At 41.6% G+C, this 24,423-nt stretch overlaps 1 protein-coding gene across 3 annotated transcripts in view; it reads right to left on the minus strand.

The window, feature by feature from the left end:
• Positions 1-6,200: 6,200 nt before the first annotated feature.
• MME (membrane metalloendopeptidase) overlaps positions 6,201-24,423 on the minus strand; it is a 64,173-nt gene continuing 45,950 nt past the window's right edge. For 2 of the 3 annotated variants that reach the window (XM_067549690.1, XM_067549580.1), the window contains exons 18-23: positions 20,794-20,913; positions 20,113-20,246; positions 17,312-17,377; positions 13,815-13,910; positions 13,373-13,449; positions 6,201-9,030 (exon numbers count right to left, since the gene is read on the minus strand). In XM_067549690.1, the coding sequence (XP_067405791.1) occupies positions 8,931-9,030; positions 13,373-13,449; positions 13,815-13,910; positions 17,312-17,377; positions 20,113-20,246; positions 20,794-20,913 (593 nt within the window). In that variant the 3' untranslated portion in view covers positions 6,201-8,930. Of the gene's footprint in view, positions 9,031-13,372; positions 13,450-13,814; positions 13,911-17,311; positions 18,363-20,112; positions 20,247-20,793; positions 20,914-24,423 lie in introns of those variants that run through there. The other variant, XR_010919906.1, reaches the window with a different exon arrangement.

Raw genomic sequence — 24,423 nt, forward strand, 5'->3', positions numbered from 1 at the left:
AACTGGCTGAAGGATTCTCCCCTTACCTTTGAATTCTTTGGGAGGGGAGGTGCTCTGCCTAGTGATTTTCAAATGTCTCACTCATTGCAACGTCCTTAGAGAGGGAACAACTTCCTCCTATTCTCCCCAGTCCCAACAGAAGTTTTAGAGAGACATTTCCTCCATTTTCCTCTTTTTTTTTCCTGCAGGGAAGGGTTGGTGGCCTAGAATGGCTGCTGGCCCAGTCCTGTTAAAATATCTTCTGGAAGTGGGAGGCATTGTGCAGCAATGGAGCAGGAAACAGCCTTCAGTGTGTCTCTAATTTCAAAGCACGATCCTCCCCCTAGCTGTGCCTCATGTCCCCTCTGTTAAGTAAGTGCAAAAGACATTTTCATATTGTGTTGATGGGTAGGGTGTGTATTTTTTGTATTTTGTTCAGAGCTGTACCAAACCCAAACCCATTTACTTGAACTACCCCAAACTATAAGAGCATTTGGTTAATTGGGATCTGGATCCAGACCATCTCTGGGCTTGTTTTTGCCAAACCACCTCCCTCTCTCACAGTTTTTCATTTCCATGAGTTTACAGTGGATCTTTTCAAATAGGAAGGGAAATATCTTTGTCATCTCAAGTTCTATTAGATTCAGTGTTGGGCCCAGTTCTGTTTTCATTTACACTGGGGTAAATCAGGAATGAATAACAATTCTCTGTACCACGTGTAAAGAGCTTTTTATCCCTAGATTTCATTGCCATTAATAGAACTACAGTGGGGGAGAACCAGGTCTGACATATCAGTTGAAATGTAAAGTCAGTTACCATGTCACGAGGAAAGTATCCTCCTTGTTTTCCCTCTGTGTTTTGCTCCTCTTTGCAAGAACTTTGCATCTTTATTTTAGAAGGATAGGAAGAAGCTAACAAAGCAGAATCTGACCAGACTTCCCAGGGAGACTATAATATTCCTTCAGCGGCCTCTTCTAGCCCACTGACGGATAAGTGTAAATCCTGTTGAACTCGCAGCAGCCTTCACGAAGACAAATACTATTAATTTGCACTGAGAGGGCAGCTGCAAATTATATAATCTCCAGTTGCTTTGAAAGACTAAAACACAACATGAAAATGAAAAGGGGATATTTTATTTAATTCATTTATATATTTTAATACATTTTTTCATTTATAATACTTGGAAAATGAAGTTGATAGATGTAACCAAATATTTTAATTACATTAATTGCTTGCACAATAAACGCTTGCAGCATGGTAAATCATCTTTTAATTAAATATAGTACTCTATCAGATACGTGCATTTTTGAACTCCAGGACAATCTGCAAATAGATACAATAGATACTGACAGATGTTCTCATTAGTACTAGTCATAAAGCATTTCCAAACTGAGTTCAGCTAATACATTAGTGCTGTATGAATGCTGTCATAAAACTGCTAAAGAGAAAGAAACAAAGAACTTCTGAATCTTCCTGAGGAAGGTTAGATTTATAATGTCATTTTTTGCTAAATACTAAAGTGCTGAATGAATAAATAGCCACTGGAAATAGGAAAAGTAGGCCAATTTAATTGCACAAAAGTATTCACTGAAATAGCAAAAGTCTGTTGCAAAACAACGCCTCTCACATCTCTGAATTTGGAGTGATACATTGTACCTCCAGGCCATAGGGGGACATGTTCAATTTGCTTTTATCACATGAGCAGTATATGGGCTATTAAGCACAAACAGTTGTTAGCCTTAGCAAGTAGCAGTACCTGATGGGAAACTTGTATGGCTGTGCTCTTTCCCTGTTGTATAAATTCAGTTTTCAGAGAACAGCACTGTTCACATCCATAGGGCCCATTTCTACCTTTGCTTACGTGTCTGCAGTTTGCACTGAGTTAAGTGTTGTCCAATGAGACTGCGGTGGCAGTTGCAGCTGTAAGTGAGGGCAGAACTATCCTCATGGTTCACCATTCCCACCGGTAACATTCAGCCAGCTAAATATGACTTGATTTATCTTTTCCAAAATGCCAGCTAAAAGCAGTCAAGCTGCCCATTCCTGCTGGAGTCTCCTGTTTTGGGTCTTTGGCTTGCAATGTTTAGCTAGGGCTGAAGTATGTCTTGCTGGCCTCACGCTGGTCCTTGCAGATGCTGGCTGAACTTCGTACCTCAGCCATATTGTCTCTGTGAAGGAGCCCAGGCGTGGTGGTAGAGAGGATGTGAAGAAAAGAGTAAGGCTGCTGCTTCAGGTACAACAGACAGCCTTGATCCCATACCCAAGGCACTTAGCTGATGGTTCTGAGCCCTGTCCTTGATCCCTTTATCTCTATAGCTCTCCCCACACCTTCTCTGTGCTTTCTGGTGTCCAGGAAGGAAGGGGAACGGATAGGTTCAAGGTGGCCAAGTCAACTTTCTTTAACTTCAGCTTACACATGAGAAGGGGGGAGGGATGATGGTCCCTAGCCCTTATGCCAAAGAAGGTAGATTGTTACCTCTTTCTCTTTGGAGTTTGGAAAGGTGTTGTCTAACATTGACCCAAGTAAGGAACACGTGTGTGTTTCTATTGGGGCAAACATAAAACCAGCATATGGACTGCTTGCAATCTAAATCAGTTTGGAGGCTCGGTTAAACAAGATTATTATAGTTTGGGTCTTGGGTGCTTTAGAGACTGCCTCTCCCTTTGGGCCGGGTTGTGGTACCCTTACTGCATAAGTAGTTCCATTGATACATGTGCTGTAAGACACCGTTCTGTGCAAGAGCTTCACAGTCTGGCCCTTTGTATTTTCACAAGCACTTGAGGCCAGCTGGGATTCTCAAGGTCATAATCCCAGGTATTCTCAGGAAAGGGTGTAGCCTGACTCAAGGATGTAGTTCTTAACGCTCTTGGCTCAGCGGAGTCCAAGCTGGTTGACATTCAGGACACACTACAAATCCCATCTATTTTCCCAGGTTTTTTCTGATGGGGTGAGTTGCATGTGGAGGAAGGTAGGTTGAGGATAGAAAGCTTTAGTTTTTAGTCTTGATGGGGTTTGGGAGTGTCTAGTTAGGAGTTTCTGTGGGTCTGTGCCTGTACAATTGCTTTCCTTGTATGCTGTACTGAAGGCACAGGGGGACTAACACCTCTCCAGTTCCCACCACATGGCCTGAGTTGGAATCCTCTGTGTATTTTTAGTGTTTGTGTTTTTTAGTCTAGTTAGCAGAGTTTAGTTTCTCCCTGCCTTGGGGACCCTTTCTCTTGTGAGAAGGACTCTGCCTGGAGTCCCGGGGTTTAAGACTGTCCCAGGGTTTAATTGTGTCTCCTGCCTCTATTCCTTCTTGGTCAACGACAAACAACAGTTCTGCCTTTACTGCCATATCTCTCTGGAGTGCAGCATTTGCTGCGCTTTCCCGACACAAACCAAGGAGGGAGGAGAGCTTCGACTGAGGAAGTACCTCCTGGAGAAAGCCATGAGACACCCCTCCCCCTCCATACATTGGCTTCAGGCTGCAATGAATGGGAAAGAGAGGTGACCAAAGGAGATGGAAGCGATGGATGGAACCTTCATGGAAAAACAATGTAGAGGGGTTTAGCAGGAGAGGAAATTCACATTTGACATTCACTAATAAGGAGCAATTGAAATGCTCAGGGATTAGCATATTTGTCTTTCATGTAAACCCTGGTAACATCAATGTGAGGTTCTCTTTTGATATAAGAATTGAAGAAGAAGCAGTTGATCAATGCATTATCAGACATCAATTAGTTTTTCTCCCAGATATTACAATTTCATCACGTCTCTGTTTTATTCTAAATGTATTTTTCATTCAACAAAACAAAATAAACCCCCACATTTTCATTGGTGACATTATAGCATCTGGAGCCACATGCACTTTATGGAAAATATAGGCACTTAGTAGCACATTGTTTCCATGATTGGTACCTCTCTATTCATTATGGTTAAGGCTATGATTTTGTCACAGAGGCCATGGTGATCATCGAAATAATGAATTTGAATAAAGTCCATGAATTTGTTGGTAGTTGCTGTAAAAACTGAGTGGTGTTGCGACCTAATGTACAGGGTTGCAATACCACTCAAGTTTGGCCTGTCCTCCTGTCTCCATCTACGGAGGAGGCGGATAAGCCAAGCCTGAGTGGCATTGAAACCCCATGTACCAGGTCACAAAGCCTTGAGCAGGGAGCTGGGACCAGCAATATGGGAAAGGAGCTGTTGCTGTGAGGTGAATGTGGGGTGGGTTTGCACTCCAATCTTCCCCCCTTCTGTGACACTGGGTTTTTTCCCCACACTTCTGCTGTGAAATTTACTAAAAATTTCTGTACCAAAATCGTGGCCTTAATCATGCTTATAACTTCAGCCAGTAAATCTGGAAGTTTATTGTACAGTGAGCTACTTCGTGCTGAATTCATGGAAACTCTAAAGAGATCCAATGCACTCACCCTCCAGTTGAATTCTTGCTGTGAAATCTTTCCGGGTTTTTAAATGTTTGATTGAGGAAATGGTAAAATTGGTAAAATGTAGCAGTCAGTGACGTTTTCTTGGCCTGATGTTCTTTTAAAGGTCTTTGGTAAACACTTTCTATCTTATATGTTTTACAGGTCATATCTATAAATATTTCTCTGACATTCATGCTTACAGACGCATAAGCTTCATTGTGGTTAATTAGTTTGCAAGCTGTGATGAAAGGTATGTTTTAATCTTCAGTGCTTGTTCTATATCAAATAGGTCACCTCTGAATGATGAGTGTTATGGGTATTTTTTTCAGAAGGCCAAGATTTTGCATTTGCATGAGAGAATCATAATCACTGGCTGATTCTAAAACGAAATATTTTGTTGTTTCAATTACTAGACGGGCTCATTAAAAACAATGAGAGTACAGCAAGATTATGATTCTCTCATGGAAAGGCAGAATCTTGGCCTTTGCATGAGAGAATCATAATCACTGGCTGTTTCTAAAACAAAATATGTTGTTGTTTCAATTACTAGACAGGTTTATTAAAAACAATGAGAGTAGAGCATGCACATTAATAGCACTTCTGCTTGAAAACTTGAAGCCAGAATTTTCAAAAACATCTAGGTGCCTAAATCACCAGGTTGGTGGCTAATTGAGTATTCAAATGAAAGGTGTGGGCATAAGTGATTTTCAAAGGCACATGCAGTCGTCCTTCCTCTGAAGCATGCCCCTGCCGTTTATGAAGCCCACATGGATGCTTATTTCTTTAGACTACCTGTCATCCATTCATGATCACATGGAAAAACTTTCCCATTGTTGATTCCTAATATACATCTGGCAACTACAGTGATTGCTTACATGGAACAGCCCTATTAAGAAAGTATTGCCATATTTCAGTGGTCTCTAGTGGAATAGGGAGCGTATCCTTCTTCAAAAAAGTTAATCTCTACTTTTTTCTACTTTTGCTTTGCATTTTGCCTCCCTTTCTCGTCTGTTTCTCTCTATCTCTTCTTGCTTCTCTGCATATGATTCTCTGGCTCATTGTCCCTTTTTGGTTTCCCCCCTTCATGGTTCCCTGTTGCTTGGTCTGCCTCTTCCTATGCATTTGCTTCCCTCCTCCCCGTTTCCCTGGAAACACTGCCCAGCAGCCTCATCTCCATCTTCAGTAGCCATTCCTGTCACATCAGTGGGGGAATTACCTAGCCTCTTTGTGCCTCAGTTTCCATCTGTAAAATGTGGATAATAGCACTTCCCTACCTCACAGGGATGTTGTGAGGATAAACACATTAAAGATTGTGAAGCATTCAGACATTACAATAATGCGAGCCATATAAGTACCTGAGATAATAGATTGAGAGAGGGATCCAGTAGAGCCAGAAACCCAATACAGGGTTGTCTTTTTCTCCCTTCCTATTGCTCTCCTGTAATCTCCTCCTTTTGGGGTCATTGTGTGACACTTTAGGGGTCAACCCAGCCCACTAAGGTGCTCTGTGACTGCCTGCCCTGTGACCATGGGTGCCTCTCTGTTGTGCAGCTTTGCCTCAGAGCCTCGAAGCCAGCAGCATACTCCCCGCATGCTAGCCTCACCCTGGCTTCCATCATCCTGCTTACTCCTTGTAGGGGGGGCACCAACAGTCCTTCCAGTCCTAGGTCTCCCTAAACCTGTCTCCCCTGTAGCATCCAGGCCTTCTCACTGGGCCCTCACAGAAGCTATTAAGTTTGCTGCCTCCAAAGAGGGAGCATACACTTCAGCCTGCAAGTTTAGTTGAAACACACAGCACTGAGAGGGTATGTGGTAAAACTAAAAATAAGTTTATTAATAAAAAACGTTGGATTAAGTGGGTTTCCAGTAAGAGATATGAAAAGTTACAAACAAATCATGCTTTCTAGTGACTAAATTTAACTGCAATTGTTACAGTCCTCGTATAAGCAGGTTTCTCACTTATATTCAGTTTCCAAGACTTTCAATCCCCTTGGTTGAAAACATCTGTTTTTTTTCTTCAGAGTCCATGCCACTTGTAGCTGTCCAGTAATGGATACCAAAATGGCTCTCGGTCCTTGCTTCTATCTTCTAACTTCTATCTTCCAAAGTTCAGTGACTTTATTTCAGGAGGCAGGAAGGTTTCCTGGAGTTGCAGCTTCCATCTCCCATTGAGAGAGTTATGTGGCCATCCCCACACTGGTTTGCCTGATGGCTTTGTCTACTTTTCATGTAAATGTAATTTCATTGTCTCACCTTGCTTAATTTACATTAGAAACACATTCTTTGGTCTAGGGTGGGGTGACACACACCCTGCTTGCCAAACACATTTTAAGAACATATTTCCAGCACTTATTTATAATTCTTCATATATCGCCTGTACATACACCACACAATAATATTAATGACTACCATATCACCAGTTTACATATGATACCTTATATGGCACCTTTTAGGTACAAATTATGATAATAGTGAGTTGGAGCAATGAGTGTGCCAGGCCTGATATGAGTTATGTTATGGTGTGCCCTCTGCCAGCTGGCATTGAGGAGCTCCCTGAGTCACACATTGCTATCCCCTTTGCTGTGGCCACAGTGGGACCCAGATGGAGTGGAGCTGGGATTAGAGTTCTCTTGTGCAAGGGATGGTAGAGGTGGGGAGAATTTGGAAAGCCAGCTCAAGGGTCTACACTGTGAATACACTGCAGAGTCATGTTGTATGGGGCTCTGTCTGTATCCTCATACAATGGGCTTTGGGAGCTCAGAGCTGGCAGATGGTCTGGGGGGCTGCGACTATACAGACCCACTGCTATTGCCCTTTGTAGAGTGGAGCTGCAGCAGCATCCACAGAGTGGTTTTTCCTCATGCTCCTGCACTGAGCCTGACTATTTGGGCAGGGTGCAGAAAGTTGACTTGGAGCTCAATGTTTTGGTGTATTTTCTTTGCCAGACTAGTGTGATGAACGCACGTGAGACAAAGTCTAGTGCAGTCCATTTTGGTGTAATTTCCTCAAGTTCCAAATTATCCATTTACTTTTTTTAAACTCACGTCAAATAATTTGAGTTCCCATGTTAGTCAATGCAGGCACCCTGAGAGTTTGTAATTTCTGTACCTCTACTGCAGATGCCACATCTTTGTCACTGCACATCTCCCATAAAAAACACACATACACTGCAGTCATTGGAGACAATAATGAGCAGTTGGCTCATAATTTCAATTTATTATCAAAAGGTTTTCCTCAGATGACAAACTCAGAAAGATAAAATGAACATAGTTTTTTAAATACAGTATACCCATTATAGCAGTCATTGGAGGTATCTGGTGTTTATTTTTGGAAATCTTAACTGGCTTGAATACAAGAAGCAGTAAATTTCTTGGCAACCTGCACAAGGGCATTTCATATATATCATAGTGTATTTAAAGCCTTTTGCTAATACCGATAAGGGTCCAATCTTTCAAACAATTGCATAACTTTAATGATGTGACAGTCTTACTGACTTCAAATGGACTACTGACATCAACAAAGTTATGTACCAAAGCATTTACCGGATCAGGCCGCAAAAATTGAAAAGTGTGTCTCAAAAGATGCTTTTTTCTGCATCCCTTTATAGATTTGTTTTATAGGCTTTGTCATACTATATGCAACTCAAAATTCCCAATTATATGCAGCCACTGATAAAATATATAACAATTACTTCAAGTCTTAAGTGTAGTTCAGAATTAAATATAAAAACTATGATTTATATATTACTACAAATCTTTTAAAAAGACCAAGCTTAGAGAAAGCAAGAAAACCCTTAGAAAACTGTGAAGGGGTGTTTGATCACAACATTACTGATTATAAACGTAAACATTAATAAATTACCTACGTTTTCATTTTGGCTGGAAAGCAGTAAATAAAACCAAGTAAAATAGTGAATTCAGCCTTTAAGCATTGGAATAATTACTGAGAAATTATTTAAGTGAATGACACAGGTCTTTGGACTTTTCTCATATAAATCATTTCAAGTAAAAATGAAAACAAACATTTGGTAGAACACATTTATCATGACAGAAGAGGGTATGGAGTCCAACATTTTGATGTGAGCTGTTCTCTCATTATGCTCTGATGTCCAAGATAATGTGTTACTTAATATTTCCTTCTTCCATCTGATCAGAAATATCTGTATACATTCTCAGAGCAGTAGGTGATTAAGTGTTCCCCAGTGAGAATAAAAAAAATCTGTAGACCAAATGGGAAACAATTAAACTATAATAACAATGTTGTTTAAGAGTGAAGCAGTAGGTACACAATTATGTGATTTATATTTTGCAAGGTTCAGTCATAAAAAAAGCAGTTTATATATTATATTTGCTGCCTTGCTGATAAACCTTAATTTGAAGAATTGATTGTTTTGAATCTCTGATCTCACAGTTACGGTTTTCTTTGTCCGCTAACAAATGACTTTTGTAGCATATTTCCTTTCCCCTGTCCTCCCATTAGGTTCCAAATTTCTGTTTGCCTGGGAAGTTTGTCTTTGGGTTGCATGGTTTATAGCTCTGTCACCACACACGACACTTCTTTGCAGGGTCCATGTACTCTGTCTTGGTGCATGAAAAGGCCTCTGTAAACTCTAGAGAGTTCTGCAATGATCCTATGACCCTTTAAAACAAAAACAAAAACAAAAACAAGTTGGCACCACTGATTCCCTTTAAGACCCAACTTAAAAAAAATTCCTAACTACGCAAAATATGCAAAATATTTCAAGAATCATGCATAACTTCAAGCTTTTTCGGGTTACTTCCACCCCGAATTGTAGTGGTGCAACTAAATTTTTATTTTTCCAGTTTGCACATTCCCTGTCACATACAAAATAAGACCACCCACAGAAACACAGGCCTGATACTATTTCCACTGATGTCTATTGGAGTCAAACACTCATTGACATCATAGGAGCAGGGTTATGGCCTTTCGCTAGTTTGGGTGAGAGTTTTTCAGACAGCTCCACTTGTGCTTTAAGTCCTATGGAAAAGGTATGTAAGACCTAGAACTAGAGGAATATTGAAGAAGTTTTTTATAAGTATTCATTCACATTTTCAGACAAATTCCATTTGACTAGAGTCATGCTCCCTTTTCTGGTTATTGTCCACAAATATTCTAGTGAACAAGTTTCCTGGAAGAAATGTTGACACAAACTATGGATTTTAAGTGAATTTTGGGAAATGCTAGTCAAAAGCAGATTTGTATTGTGAAACCTGATTCAAAGAATTACACCCCTCCTAGTGTAGAAATATAACCTGTGACCTATACATCTAGGCAAAACAACTCCAGTATTTAATATCAGATAACAAATCCTGCCACTGAATTGATTGTGAACCAAGAATGATTTGCAGAAATTATTCTCTGACTAATTTCAATAACAATTAAGTTAAATATAATCAAGAACTGTCTGTGGAAATGGTGAGCAGTAATAGAGGTGAAGCTGTTTATCAGATTACATTTGTTACAAGCTACTGGATTGGCCCTGTAAAATCGAAAGGGGAATATTTGGTAAGTATTCTCAGGAGCCAGCAGCAGCACATGGGACCACACAGAAGAGATAAAAGAAAATAAAGATGGCTTTCTAGTAAATGATTCAGCAAAGCCTTGAGCAATCCCAGGGCTGGAGCCATCGAAATGGGATTTTGCCAAAAACAAAGCCAAATATATTCTGTGTGTAATAAAACCTTACATACAGCTGTCATTATTTTTTGATCTATTGGCAGTGCAGAGCAAATCCTGCTTGCTTTAGTTACGTCGCTAGTGCCAATGGGATGAGTCACATGAGCAGAATTTGACTTATACCTGTTATAATATCTGATATGTTTTAATATGGAAAAACAATCAAAGGCAAATCATGTGAAAAATGACTTGACTTCTTCTTTTTCCTCCTTTAGTGACCACTAAATCTAAGACTTCCTTTCACATTTACTTTATCATAGTTAGGTATTGTATTCTATTGTTACGTTTATTCATAATGTAACAAATGTAATTTTGTCAACCACAACAGGTGCAGACAAGATTCTGTCAATCCTCATCCAGTGCTCAGAACACCCAATCCAGACATTAAAAACATATAATGCAAATAACAATGCAATATAAAGAACTGCCCATCTCATCCTGACAGAGAAATAAACAATCTCCAGCAAATACAATAGGCATAAAATAAACCTATGCATTTTGAGACCATATGACTTTTTGATACGAATGTAATGTACTTGTAGTTTTATATATTTAAGTTAAATATATTGTAGTTTTATGAATGATTCTAATATGTACAAAGATGCTTTGTATTTTAGAGCTCTATGTTGGGCCTGATCCTGCAAATCATTACTTAGGCAAGGTGTCCCAGTAATGTCAATGAGATTTCTCATGTAAGATGGCTTGTCTGAGTAAAGGTTTGCAAGACTAGGCACATGCTTTCTTTGTAGCCACCTATATAGATATAAAAATAGTAGTCAAATTTAACATATGACATTGAAACAAAGTCCATCCAAATATAAACGCACAAAGAGATCAAGCCAATTAATTTCCAAGAACTAATTAACTGTACAAATTAATAACACAAATGTGAGGCAAAATATAAAGAACTGCAGCAGACCCCCATGAACATTTTGTCTGGATTCACCTGATTGCAAGGAGTTTTAAATATAAATGCATGTGGGAGAGATTTGCAGATTGAGCAGGAACACCCACACCAAAATCCCAGTTTGACAACCGCAGGAACAGCCACTGCTTTCACCAAAGATTTGAATATGTGGGATAAGCAATAATTTTCTGGTAAAGAGAGGGGGTTAAGAAAGAAAGCTCTTTGGAAGTAATGTGCTGAATTGTATCAGAAGATAATTTGATCAGCAGGAGTGCAAGTGCTGTAGGCTTCACAACGATTTTTGTGGCTAGCACAGGTATTGTGGCATCTACCACCCTAGCGGGACTTAGCCAATCAGATTTATAAGAACAAACGCAGTATTTTTATGTTGTTCAAACTGAATGTTGTGCTAGCTTAGGTTAAAATTTAAGGGCCCTAATCAGACCACATCTGCAGCTTCTGGGCACCTATTATGCCAGGCACCGCTGATCGCAGCTGCCTGCAGGTTGTGGATACCAGGTGAGGAATAAAAACACGCCCACACCAGGTAGGTACATTTATCTTTAATCACGGCTTACGCTCCAAACAGCCATGGGAGACTCTAGGGCGCGCGGCGAAGCGGGCTGCTGGGGGATTTTGCCTTGCAATCCAAGTGGATTCATGGCCGAGTCTCATTACGCAGTTTGCATTTCAAGCTTTTATCTGCAGCATAACATATCAACCCTAAGGTACAGCTAGCATTGGCAAATTCACAGCACGTGACCATGCTTCCTAACTTTCCTCCTCTTTTGGCACCACAGACAAATTCACATGGCCTTGCACAGCCTGCTTACCAGGCCGAGTAGCGCCGCTTATCAAACCGGTCCTGACCAGACCCGTCAAGCCCTATCTCTATCCCACACATCACAAACATCTTCCGCGGCCTACAGCACCGAAGCCTCAGAAGACCATGTATTGTCACTCGTACCAAGCTGACCTCTTTCGGGGAAAGCTGACTCAGTGTGCGAGGGGATATCAGGAGGAAGGCCCTACAGCTGCACCTGCTCAGTACTCCTGACAGCCTAACGCGTCAGCTAGGCTGCCTGATGGACCATCCTGTATCACTGGCTGAGGAAGCTAACAGGCCGGTTCTTAAGCTCAGCAGCAGCAGTAGCTCTGTGGTTCCCCAGCAACCATGCCCACAAATTCTCTGCCTCCCTGTACTTGTCTCTCCAAGCCCTGCTCCTCCACTGCTCCAGCCTAGACCCTGCCCTGCACTCAGCCTTGTTCCAGTCCTGTCCCTGCCTTACTCCTGCCTCTGAATCAGCCCTATTCCTGCCTTCCATGACTCCTGGTAATTCAGTTCTGACTCTCGGCTCTGATTCCTGGCTCTCACTCTGTCTCAACACTTGGTTCTGGCATTTGGACTCTGACTTCAGTTGTGACCTTTGGCCCTGGTTCCTGGTTCTGACCCTGTCTTGCCCCTCGGTCTGGCATTTGGACTTTGACCATTAGGCCTGACCACCTATGACTCAGTTCCCTGACAGGGGGAAGAGTAAATAAACTCTCCATCATGCCACAGTGTGTGAGTCTGTTGTTGGTCAAGGAGTGGAGAATCTTGGTTACCAGACTTCCCCCTACCTCCTTGCAAGGGCTAGGTAGGAAACTGTGACCTTGTCTTCCTTGTGTTTGTACAGTGCCCAAGCCTCAAGCCCGTTTGTGGTCCTTAGATGCTGCCACAGTACAATTAAGTAATAATAATGTAGCTGTAGGGATGCCGTCACACAGTCTGTGCAATACCAGTGAAGGAAGAGACCCAATCCAGACAATAAAAAACAAAACAAAAATGCCCCTTGAGTTCTGGTGGGATCTCCTGTTTCCAGTTTGGTGTGATGCCCACATATCTTTGGACAATGAGCTCCCAGAACAGAAAGAGGCCCATCATTCTCCCTTCCATGATCCCTGTTTGTGGTGAGACCATTTGATTTCTTCATTTTTCCCTGACTAAGCCTTCTCCCTTTAGTTGAGCTGTCAAGAGGGACATACTGGGTGAAATTCTTGCCCTGATGAAATCAGTAGGAGTTTTGCCATAAATTTTAGCGGAGCCAGGATTTCACCCATAGCCTTCAAGCCACACAGACTCTTAAGTAATTTCCCTGTCTATCTGTCAGCCATCTTGCGCAGAACCTCAGCACAAGCTAGCTCTAACTTAAATGAGCATGATCATAGGAGGCAATGTGGAAAGGACACTGGCCTAGAAGTCTGCAATCTATTCCCAGCTGTGCCACTGAACTGCTGTCTAACCTTGAGATAGTCGTGTCTCTTCTTTGTAGAGTGCTTTGATATCTACAATGAAAAGCTATGTTACAGCGGAGGAGGAGGATTATAAACACTGACCTGAATTTGCCTGGGCTATGCACATCAGTTTTAATGGAGTTGACAGCATATTCTGGACGGTATGTACCACACCATATCTAGAAACAATAGACAAAAAATGATTTGTTGTGAATAAGATTTTTCAGGAGAAGTTTTATTACGAAACATTTAATGCTGGGAGACGACATTTCAAATTGGACCACAGTGAAATAACCCCACATATTGTAGTGCACTTTCAAAGGCATTTGAGCCTAGCAGACTGTGACTAGCAGACTTACTCCTGCATGAATTCACGTGTATGGCTAGGATTAACATCCTCTCTGCTCTGCCATGGACACTGCTCAATTTAGCAATCCTGCCAGCTCTTGTTAGAATGAGAAAAGTCAACCTGCTGCTCCAGCTTACTGTGAAATTGTAACTCAAAATGATTTTCATAACTTTCAGTCAAAAAATGATACAATACCTGTGCAAAGTTCAGGAAGAACAGCTGCTTATGGTTCATGTCAAGCCCGGGAAGCAGTTTTTCTTTTCCGTTTTTTTTAACAAAGTTTTCATAGGCCTGGCAAAAAGTATGGAGCAAAAATGTTATGGTTTCCTATTTCAATGATCAAAATGGAACTATAATGAGACGGAACATGGGTTCTTTGACATACTACAGCAAGACTACCCTTGGCATCCTCTCTGGCTGAATACCACCCATGTGCAAAAAAAAGAGGGGCCCATTTGCCATCATAGGAAAGAAATTCAATGGCCTGATTAACCCAGGGCCTGATTCTCCTCTCAGATCAGTTTTAGAGTGGCGTAGCTCCATTGAGTTTAGGTAGTTACTCCTGATTTATACTGAGGTAATTGGAGGAGAAATAGGCCCAAGGAATGCTATTTACTGATAAAAAAGAAAACAGTGATACCATTGTCTTAATAGGAAAGATGTGATAGCTGGTCATATCCAGATGTCATGCACCTTTTCATAGGAAAGATAACGCACAGGAGAAGAATCGTGCATGTATGACAATAATGGTAGCAGCTATAGACAGACACTCTAGATAATAACCTCCCCATTTCAGCAAGCTTTACCATAATTAATATTTTATCAGATCCCATTTAACTGTCATGTACTCTCCCTGCATTTCCTTTCCCAGCATTACTAACCACTGAAGGCTAAATTGTCCCCTTCATGGTATAAACCATGGCAGGGGGCTTCTGGGAGATTCCCTCATATCATCTCCATGCAGGCAGGGGGATCGAACCTCCCACAGAAAAGAGTGAAGGGTCAACTTCCAAATCCGTCAGGGCCCAGAGAGCCAATGCCATGTAGGCTCTCATCCTCAGCAGCTCGGAGGCCTGCATGTTCCTTTGGAGCCATCCTAACAGGGGGGACTATCCCACTAGGGCCCCCAAAAGGGCTATGTAGAAAAGTTAATGGAGCCTGGTGCTGTGCTGTTTTCCTAAAGTACAGTGTGTGATAAAGTCAGGCCAGAGGGCCTCAAAAGGGCATACCAGGGCCAGTATGTAAGCCCAAGAATGCCAAAAGCCCTTTTTCCTGTAAGCAGAGGCGAGATGATTGCAGGGCAATTAGAGACACCTAGACCCAATGAAGGGCTAGTCCAGGTGTACTTAAATCCTGCCTTCCCTGAAGGGGGGAGGGGAGGTGGAAGCACAGGAGAAGGAATCTGCCAGAAGATTTGTGGTAGCTGGAGGAGAAGCTTTCCCCCAGGCTAGGAGATGGTGCTTCTTTGCAGCCAGAGGGGCAGAGAAGGAGACAACCCTTGCCCCAGCCGGCAGGAGGAAGCCACAGTAAGGTACCTCCCCTGGCCCTGGGGGCATGCTGAGGAGAAAGGACAAAAGACTTGTTCAGCCTGGGGAGATGGGGTAACCGGTGACTCCCTGGCCCACTACAAGGGGTAGAAACGTGAGACCCACTAGGGTGGAGCTGGCTGTTTGCCACAAGTGCATGAGACCAAACTAGTGGGATAATGTTCATCTTGCCCCACCCACTCGTCCTCTCAGACCACCTGGACTCTGCACTATGCAGAGTAACTCTGTGTGGACAGGAGTGCGGAATGGACTGACCCCCTTCTGCACATGAAGGACTTCTCTGTGCCTGGTCTCACGGGGGCACAATCTGTCTCCAAAATGATTGGTATATAAACAGAGGCTTTATTTCCCTGTTTAATCAGCTAACACTCCTAGCCTGATCCTTTCTATGATACTACAATTGGGGTAACAAGTTTCAGTTGCAGCAAAAATCATTTTCTCTGGTTTCACACCGCACACAACTGTTATACTGTTCCCAAATTCTCTGTTTTCTCCATGAATAGAAGTAATTTCAAGTTTTATATAATTAACTCCATAGACTATTGCCACAGGAATTCTGACAAATTCTTCAATTAAAAGACCTATTGGATCAAAATCTGGTCTGGCTCACATGGTGTAAATGTGCAGTCACTTCACAGCTATTGCCTACAATGTAAATATGGAGTAATCAGAATCTGACTCATACCTACTTCTGGTGTAAAACTGATTTTGTGGTGACAAATGCTAACATTTCTTCATGAAAAAGGAAATTTTCCCCAGGGGTACTTTCATAAAAATGTAGGCTATTTTTCAGGCTGGAATTAAGTTTCTTTGTTTGTGTATCTTTTTATTTTGAAAAGAAGAAAAAGTATTCATTGGCAGAAATGGTGAAACTTTCCCCTGAATTAAATTCTTGCAAAATCTAATTAAAAAAATCTGTCTTCAAATGAAAATTGTACCTTTCACACGTTTCTAATACAGACCATAATTGTGATATCACAATAACTCTGAAGACCCAGTTCCTTCTTAGTAATACTGCTGACTTGCTAGTATTCCCAGTGCTAGGATTGCTCTTGCTCCCATTGACTTCAGACAGGATAAGGTCCTGTGTATTTGTGCTGTTTCATATTCCAGTAAACCAGGGCTTGGACTGAGCTAGTATGTAGTGGTAGGGCAAACCAGCTTCTTTTTCCAGCTGCTGCCTTGTTCTCCAAAATCTAAATTTCTCAGGAACTCTCTCATTAACTGAATGTAACTGATGCAGTGATATCTGTGTTTGCAGAACCTGAAACAATAGTGCTGAGAGGTCTGAGCTGTCCCATTTGTCCCTATGGGTGCACTAGTGTGTAGTGATGATACTTTATGTGTCAACGTTGTGAAATATTTCACTCTGATCAAAGTAGAAAAGGGGAGGGAGGGTCATATTATGAGGATCTGCATCATCTGCTGTGAGAGATAGCTCACTTTGATGCCACAAGAGTGGAATTGGGAAAGTTCTGTCACTTTCCCACTACCCCCAAACAAAGGACCCAAACCCAAGAAGCCTAGAAGAGCCTAGCTAGACATCTGGGCTGCCACCCAGCAATAGTCTAGCACAAGGAGCCCACAGAGATGATGGGTGTATTTGGACCTCAGTAAGGGGTAGCCACGCCTGAAAGCAAGCAGGATCATATTTTAAACATCTGAGCAATCTACTGTGAATGGCATCTCATGTGGGCAGGATCTATTTTGTGGGTGGAGCTTGGAAGACTAGCATTACCTTTCCTCACCTGTCGTAAACAGACTGCTGGTGAAAAGATGTACACAACAGGTCAATATGATCAATTCAGTCAGGTTAATGTTTGTGTGGCATTATTTGTTTTCATTCTACAAATTCTTTATGCCCAATGGGTGATAGTAAGAGAGAGCTAGAGAGCTGTAACGAACAATAATAAACGAAAGAGTTCTAGGAATAGAGAATCCTTTCCCCAAAGTGAGTAATAACTGAACAAAATATAACAAGGTTTCAGTTGTTTTAGGAGCTGACTAGGTAACAGAACTACAGTAAAGTGGGGTCCTGTGTTTCCACATACAAACTGCTTTTTTCCCCCAAAGGCACTTCAATAAATTTGTTTCAACAGTAATGATCTTAACTGTGAGGAGAGAGAGAAAATGGATCTTTCTCACCTTATAAGCTTGTCTAATGCCCCCGTTATCAGCAATGTTTTCTCCCAGAGTATTGATTCCACTCAGCTGCAAAGAGAGAAATGAAAAAGTTGCAAGTTTTCTTCCAGGAAAAAGCTTCTCTATCCTGGGAATTACAGTGCTAACCTTCTGAATATCTATTGTTTATTTACCCACTTTGGGCTTGGCTGGAGGTCTCAGATGCTAAAACATCTTGTTTCCTTGTCTCCAAATCCTAATTCCCTCCCTCCTGATACACTCAGGGTTTTATGGCTGTCCTATCTTTCTTGTCCAGCCCTTTTGATCGATGCAAGCTCATTAATTCTCTTTCTTGTTCTTCTATGTGTCCTTAATCTCCAGTTTCTTACTTTTCTCAAACCAATCCCCTTTACTTTTGCTACAATTCCAACTGTGGCTGATTTTGTTTGGCTTAGGATGGCTTTTGTCATCATTGCTCATGGTCTCCAGGCTAGTGATGGCCAGAATACACTGGAAACCCATGAAACAGGGAAGATCCAAACTTCATGGTGTTGGAAGTCATCAATTAATCCGACCAAATCTGCTGGAGCCATACTTTGCTGGCTATAAGGCAAGCTGGGTGGCCCCTTGGTAGCAAACACACCTTAGCTTCATGTTCTATTTCGGACAGATCCTCATCTGGTGTAAATCAGTATAGTAACACTAAAGATAATGGAGCTATGCTGGTGGAGAACCTGACTATTTTTATTGAACAACTTTGCCAGTCCTTAATCCAAAATTGCATGTCATCTGAAGCCATAAAACTGCGACTTATCATTAGATTTAATTCTGCGGGTGGATAAACATCAGGAAGAAAGATGCACTTGTTATTTCCTAAATGATTTGAAAAGGATTCTGGTGATCTTTATTGATATAGCTATTAGATTGAAAACTCCTCAACTTGTCAGCTGTCAACAAAGAGACAATAAGAGTCAAAGTTACAACTGAGAGAAACTCCTCCTTCACCACTTGCAGCAGGAAACTCTGGTTTTTGTACAAACAGCTTTTGGCACTGCTGAACACGGCATGGGGTTATCTGGAGAAGTCCAAAATAAACAAGACAGATGTTGTAAGTAACTGGCCTTTCACAATGGAATTGGGTGCTATTGTAAACACCTTCCACCCATTTACTGTGCAACAGTGTTTCAGGGGCTCAGACTCATTTGCTGCGTGACCTTCTCTGTGAAAGGCATAGGAACTCAAACTGAAAGCCACATTAGTGCCATACCAGCCTTTACAAGCTGTTCATAGAGAATGCCATCAGCTCAGCAGAAACTTCAAGTGACAGGGCATTGAAACTCAGACTTTGAAATGTGAGAAATGCACATTTGGAACTGCAAAGACACTCAGAGTCTGCCTCAGCTCTGTCTAGTTTTATATGCCTTTCTCAACGAGTCTAGATTATCAGGGCTCTTTCTGCGTCAACATTTCTTTGCTCCTGTGGTTAGGAGGATGCTTTTTTCAGTGCATTTTTAGTTTGAAGGCGGTTCACTGGGAGAAGTTGCTTGGGACAAGTCACAGGATATGGCTGCTGTTCTGGTGCTCCTGCAAACTTCATACAAACCCATGCAAATGTATACATTCCAAACCTGGATTGTAGATACATGAGATTTAACAGTTATTTATCTATTGGATTTTCTACGGTGATATCTGAGTGCCTCACACACATTAAAGAATTCATTCTCACAACATCATGATGCGGTAGGGAAGGGCTGTTATCCCCATTTTAGAGTTGGGGACTGGAGGCAGAGAGAGCATATATGATTTGCCCAAGATTACACAGGAAATCAGCAGATCCAAGAATAGAACCCATATAATCCTGAGTCTTAATCCAGGCCATTAACCATAAAACCCTTCCTCTATGAGACAGCCATGACTGTTTGAAGGCCAACTTTGCTTAACTTCATGGCCTGTGAATATATGCAACATGGTTCTGACAAATAAATTAATGAAAATGTTCAAAATGACCTTGAAGGGTTCACAGCTCTGCTTAGACTCTAAATAAATTCCAGACTAAAGGGGTAAAGGAGCCTTCAGAAATGGAAGGAAAATGTGCTAATGTAAGTCTCCATTTATAAGAGAAATGGAAATACATTGATATGACTGAGTATCCATCAGTAGTAAAAATAAGACAGATATTATTGTCACCTGCTTTTGTGAATTAATGGAATGTTCAATTTACACAAAGAGACTACGGGCTTGATCCTGCAAGCCTGTCCTTATTCAGGACTCAGAGACAGGTCTCCAAGGGGTCTGGAGGGAGCTGTGGTATTCATCACTATGGTTATCTATGTTGTTCAGAATCTGTGCTGCCTGGGAGGCAGAGGGAGAGACTGACTGGGTCAGGAAAGTAGCAGGAAGGATGAGTTAAGACTGGGATGTACATTATCCCCAGCTCCAAGGAAATGAAACCAAAAATATAGTAGGTGATCTTTCCTGTTCTGCCTGGAAGTTGAACGGGGGCCTTCAGAACCAAAGCCTGCAGATTTGGGGGCTCAAACCATGGTCTTACACTGGGGGCGGAGGGACCCTGATTCCTGCTGGGACAGTGTGTGTGTGTGTGTGTGTGTGTGTGTGTGTATGGTGGGGATTTCTATGTGGTGATCCTCTTGGAGATTTCATACACCAAAGTCTCTTTCCCCAGGTTTTATGGAGAGGGGCTAATCTGGGCTGTATACCACAGTGGAACTGCTCACATGAATAAGAATTTGTGGAATTGGGCCCTAAATGTTCATCTTATCTCATTTAAAATGACATTGTATAGACAGAAATTATGAATGACCTACCTGTTGTCCACCTGCTAGGTCCCACGTAAAGTTTCCATACTGATATACCATGCACTGGGACTGATCCTTAAAATTTTGTGCTGATTCTTGAGTCCACCAATCTATGAGGTCCCCATTCTCATTAAAATTTCTACCTGTAATGATATATGTACAGAATGATGTCTGTAAGAAACAAACTGATGATGCAGTAAGGAAGGACAATAAAAGTTACTTTCTCAGAAGAAAACATATTACGACATAATTATCCATGCAATTGGGTGTTTCTGTAAAGAAGCAATCACATAAATGATTTCCTTCTTTCAGAACAAGCCTGTGTTCCAGCCAGGAAGGAAAGGTATGATTGCCGACAATATAAGGCTATCTCCACACCAGCATATAAGGGGCTTTTGGAATAGCCTGGGGGAAAAGCAGGAGATCCACTGGTCAAAAAGCCCTGATGGAGGGAGAGCGTATGTTGTGCTACTGCTGCAGCCCTGAGGCTATCCTCATGTCTCTGTAGCACTTTGCCTGTTGCTGTCGGAAATCATTACAGAACACACCAGGGCAAAGCACAAAAAAAACAGGATTTGGCTCTAGAAGCACCAGCTTTTATCTGCTACCTTGAATGATTAGACTGCAAAGTATGCAGTCAAAAAGTAATGTCTGCAAAAAGGGTTATCCTATAAGAACCCTGAACCTTACCATTGTCATCAAACCCATGAGTGATTTCGTGGCCAATGACCATACCAATGCCACCATAATTCAGTGATTTGGACTGGGAGGCGCTGAAGAAAGGTGGTTGCAAAATGCCTGCGGGGAAGACTGCAAAGAAAGAAAACACAATAAGATACTGATTCATTGTTTCACACATCAACTTTAATAAGTAATTCATTCATATGGGATCACTTACAAGAAATGTACTTTATTACAGAATCATTTACATGAACTTCAGTGAGAAAGCCAAGCTGTTGGGCCTCAAATACAACAGCAAAGGTAAATGTATTTACGTATGGAAGGGTCTGTGGGGAGTGAAGATAAATCATCAAAAAACAAAAACAAAAAAAGCAAAAAACAAAAAAAACCCTAAAGAAACTAACATAGAGCAAAATAAAGCATCCCTTCAAACATTTGCTCAGAAACTCACAACTGGCTTTTACTTTGGACCTTTGCTGCTGCTTCATAGCATTTGGCACTCTCCGACTACTCTACCAATGGCAATCAATCCTCACCCCACCCAGTGAGGTCAGAGGCTGCAACAGCGGAGTGATTAAATTATTTGACCAAGGTCACACAAAGAGTCATTGTCAGAGATAAGACCTTATGCACCCAGCAGAGGATATTAATTGATTCCATGAGAACCAGTAGGAGTAAGTTATATGCAGTAGTCAAAGATTTGGGCCAGAGGGGTTCCTTTCACCCAGTTCTGTGTTTATTTCTCTAGGCCATTAACAGAAAAGCAAGGACAAGAATACATAAATAAATTAAATGAAATGCATGTTTCAATTGTGATATTTTTCTTTAAAGATGAAGAATTAAATGTTTAAAAACTTTTTTCCTCAAATATGAATTAGAGAATTCTCTTTTATTTTGTATCCCCTGTATGTTCTTGTTCTACACTCATCAGGGGGTTCCCTAGAATGCAAGTTATTAATTCTCATTCTGAATGGTATGGTTGTGGAACTACAATACAGCAGGAGTGAGGAATTAGATGACAATTTACCCAGAGGGAGACAAAAGAAAATAGATACATTCAGTATTTTGCTATAAATCCAAGTTGGGTTCCAAATATTAAGAGAGGGGGAATAAGAAAATATTAAAAAGGCAAAATAAAAAACAGCAATTATCCATGCATGCTGCTTACTGAGAATAATTAGCAACTTAATTAATCACCACAATTTGTACTGTAGAACTACTATCCAAATGTTTTGATGTTAATTATTTTTAGGAAATGCAATGACGAGAAATTAATGACATTGCTGCTACTTTTGTGGCAATTTAATGTACCGGCAAAACGGGGCAATATCAAACAAAACATAAGCTAATTATATTCCTATGGAGGTGTGACAGAATGCACCCCTGTATTCATACCCCACACACTACTGTAATAATCATTGTACAAGGTATGCCTTGTATCATTTGAAAACTCATAACTTGTTGATCAGTAATATCATGGTAAAATATGTGTAGTAGCATTATGTGTAAAGTTATAAATTTCCCCCTGTATGATATTAAAAATACATGTTCAGACTCATTTAGCACCAAACAGACTTGTCTTGAACAAAGGAGTGTATGTTTGTCTTAATTTGCATTTAAGCTGTAAACAGAGTCATCAAGCAGAAAGGGAGGAAACAAAAGGAAACGTGCATGTGATCGTACACAGGTGAAATAACCCAGCAGGGAACATCCTTCCACACAGACTCTTAATTTCCTAGTTCTCAACTGGAAATGCTTTTCAAGAGGAGGGCTGAAATTATAAAAAGGAGGGGCAAACACCCCAAAGGCACCTCTCTTCTATTTCCCTGTCAATCTCACTCTTTGCACCTGAGAGGTCAAAAGAAGCAGATGATGGACTCTGGGGAGAGCGGTCCTGACCTAGAGGTTGGTTAGTAATACTGCTGGAAGCATGTTTTGAGAAGCTTTGCTTGAATCTAATATAGATTGTTAAGTTAGGCCAGTGTTTCTCAATTAAATTTGGCCACGAACCCTTTTGAACTTGATAAATAATTGCGGAACCCCCCAAACTCTTAATAGTATTTTTTACATATTGGGCCAAAAAAAATGTCGAAATAAGCAAATTATATACAAACAACTAGGTCAGCATTTCTCAATTAAATTTCCCCGCGGAACCCTTTAGGCTCCGTGGGGAAATTACATTCATACTCGATACCCTCCGCCGAAAAATCCGGGACATCTTCCTTTTTTCGGCGGTGTGGAGAACAGCTGCTCTCGGCGACGCAATGTCACTTTCTCGCGGAACCCTAACAGTGTTCCCGCGGAACCTCAGGGTTCCACGGAACACCAATTGAGAAACACTGAGTTAGGCACTAGAAAGTATTTTATCTTTATTTTTCTTGTAACTATTTCTTATTTTTATGTCTCATCACTTGTACTCACTTAAAATCTATTTCATTGGAGTTAATAAACTTGTTTTATTGTTTTATCTAACCCAGTGTGTTTAAGCTGAAATGTCTGGGTAACTCCATTTAAGGTGGCAAGTTGCTGTATATTATGCCCTTAAAGTAATAATAGACTTAGTAGATTGGACTGTCTAGGAGAGGGCGGGGCAATATAAGACATACATTTCTGGGGGAAAATCTTAGACTGGGAGTGTTTTGGGGTCACCCTGAAGTATAATGAAGGCTGGTGAGAGCCAGGGTGAGACTGGTAGGCAGCAGTTACACAAACATATCTTGGAGTGACCTGCACGCTGGCAAGCTGTTCGTGAGTGGTCCAGGTTGGGAGCTACAACAGTAAGGCATTGCGAGGCACACCAGGTTACAGGGCAAGGATGGCCCAGCCTCCCCACTGGTCAGGATAACACCCTGATATGTCACAGGAAGCTAGTGCTAGCTAAGTATTTGCTCAAACCCACATATAACAGCACCGGTAACTAGAGAATGACAGCTGTAATGTCCTCACTTAGTCAGGGCCAGGAATAGGACCCAGATCTCTTGAGTCTCAGGTCATCCCACGTGTGAACCACAAGAACATCCTCCCTTTCTCAAATAACATTTATATATTGGGGCTGGACAAGGAAAGCTCAGCACAAAGCTCTCACTGTTGGTTTGGTCCTTAATGTTGTTGCTGAGTTCAAGCTCTGTCATATTCCTGGACAGCCTGGGACTTAACTTCATTGCCTCCAGGGCGCTCAGTTCAGTTTGTTTAACAAACTGCCACCAGTCCACTCACATGCTAAAATGTCAGGATTCATGGATTTTGACGCACCCTTCTCTAAGAGTCATTGATTCCCTGACTCCTGTCACATAACAAAATCTAGACTCAGGTAGAGTTATGGGGTACATTCAGAGTAGAGCTTTTAAAAGAACCTATGTGCAACTCCTCCTGAGCATGGAGAGCCAGACTGTGCCATGCTACTCCGTATGCACTAGGAACGTCGCCACACGCACCCTGTCACACCTACACAACACAGCTCTTGTCCCTGAAGCACAAGGACTGAAGCACTTCCTCCAGGCACTCCTAGGGTGAATGATACCACAAAGACAACAGGAACATGGGTTGGTCCACCTACTTCCCACACACTTACCAGCAGAGACAGCTGGCTGCAGCGGGGGGTGTCTCTGTAAGGGGTTATAAAGGCCAAAGTCTTTGATG

Source organism: Emydura macquarii, unplaced genomic scaffold (assembly GCF_026122565.2).
Source record: "Emydura macquarii macquarii isolate MOO-44397 ecotype Brisbane River unplaced genomic scaffold, CSIRO-AGI_Emac_v2 contig_18, whole genome shotgun sequence".
Lineage (NCBI taxonomy): Eukaryota > Metazoa > Chordata > Testudines > Chelidae > Emydura > Emydura macquarii.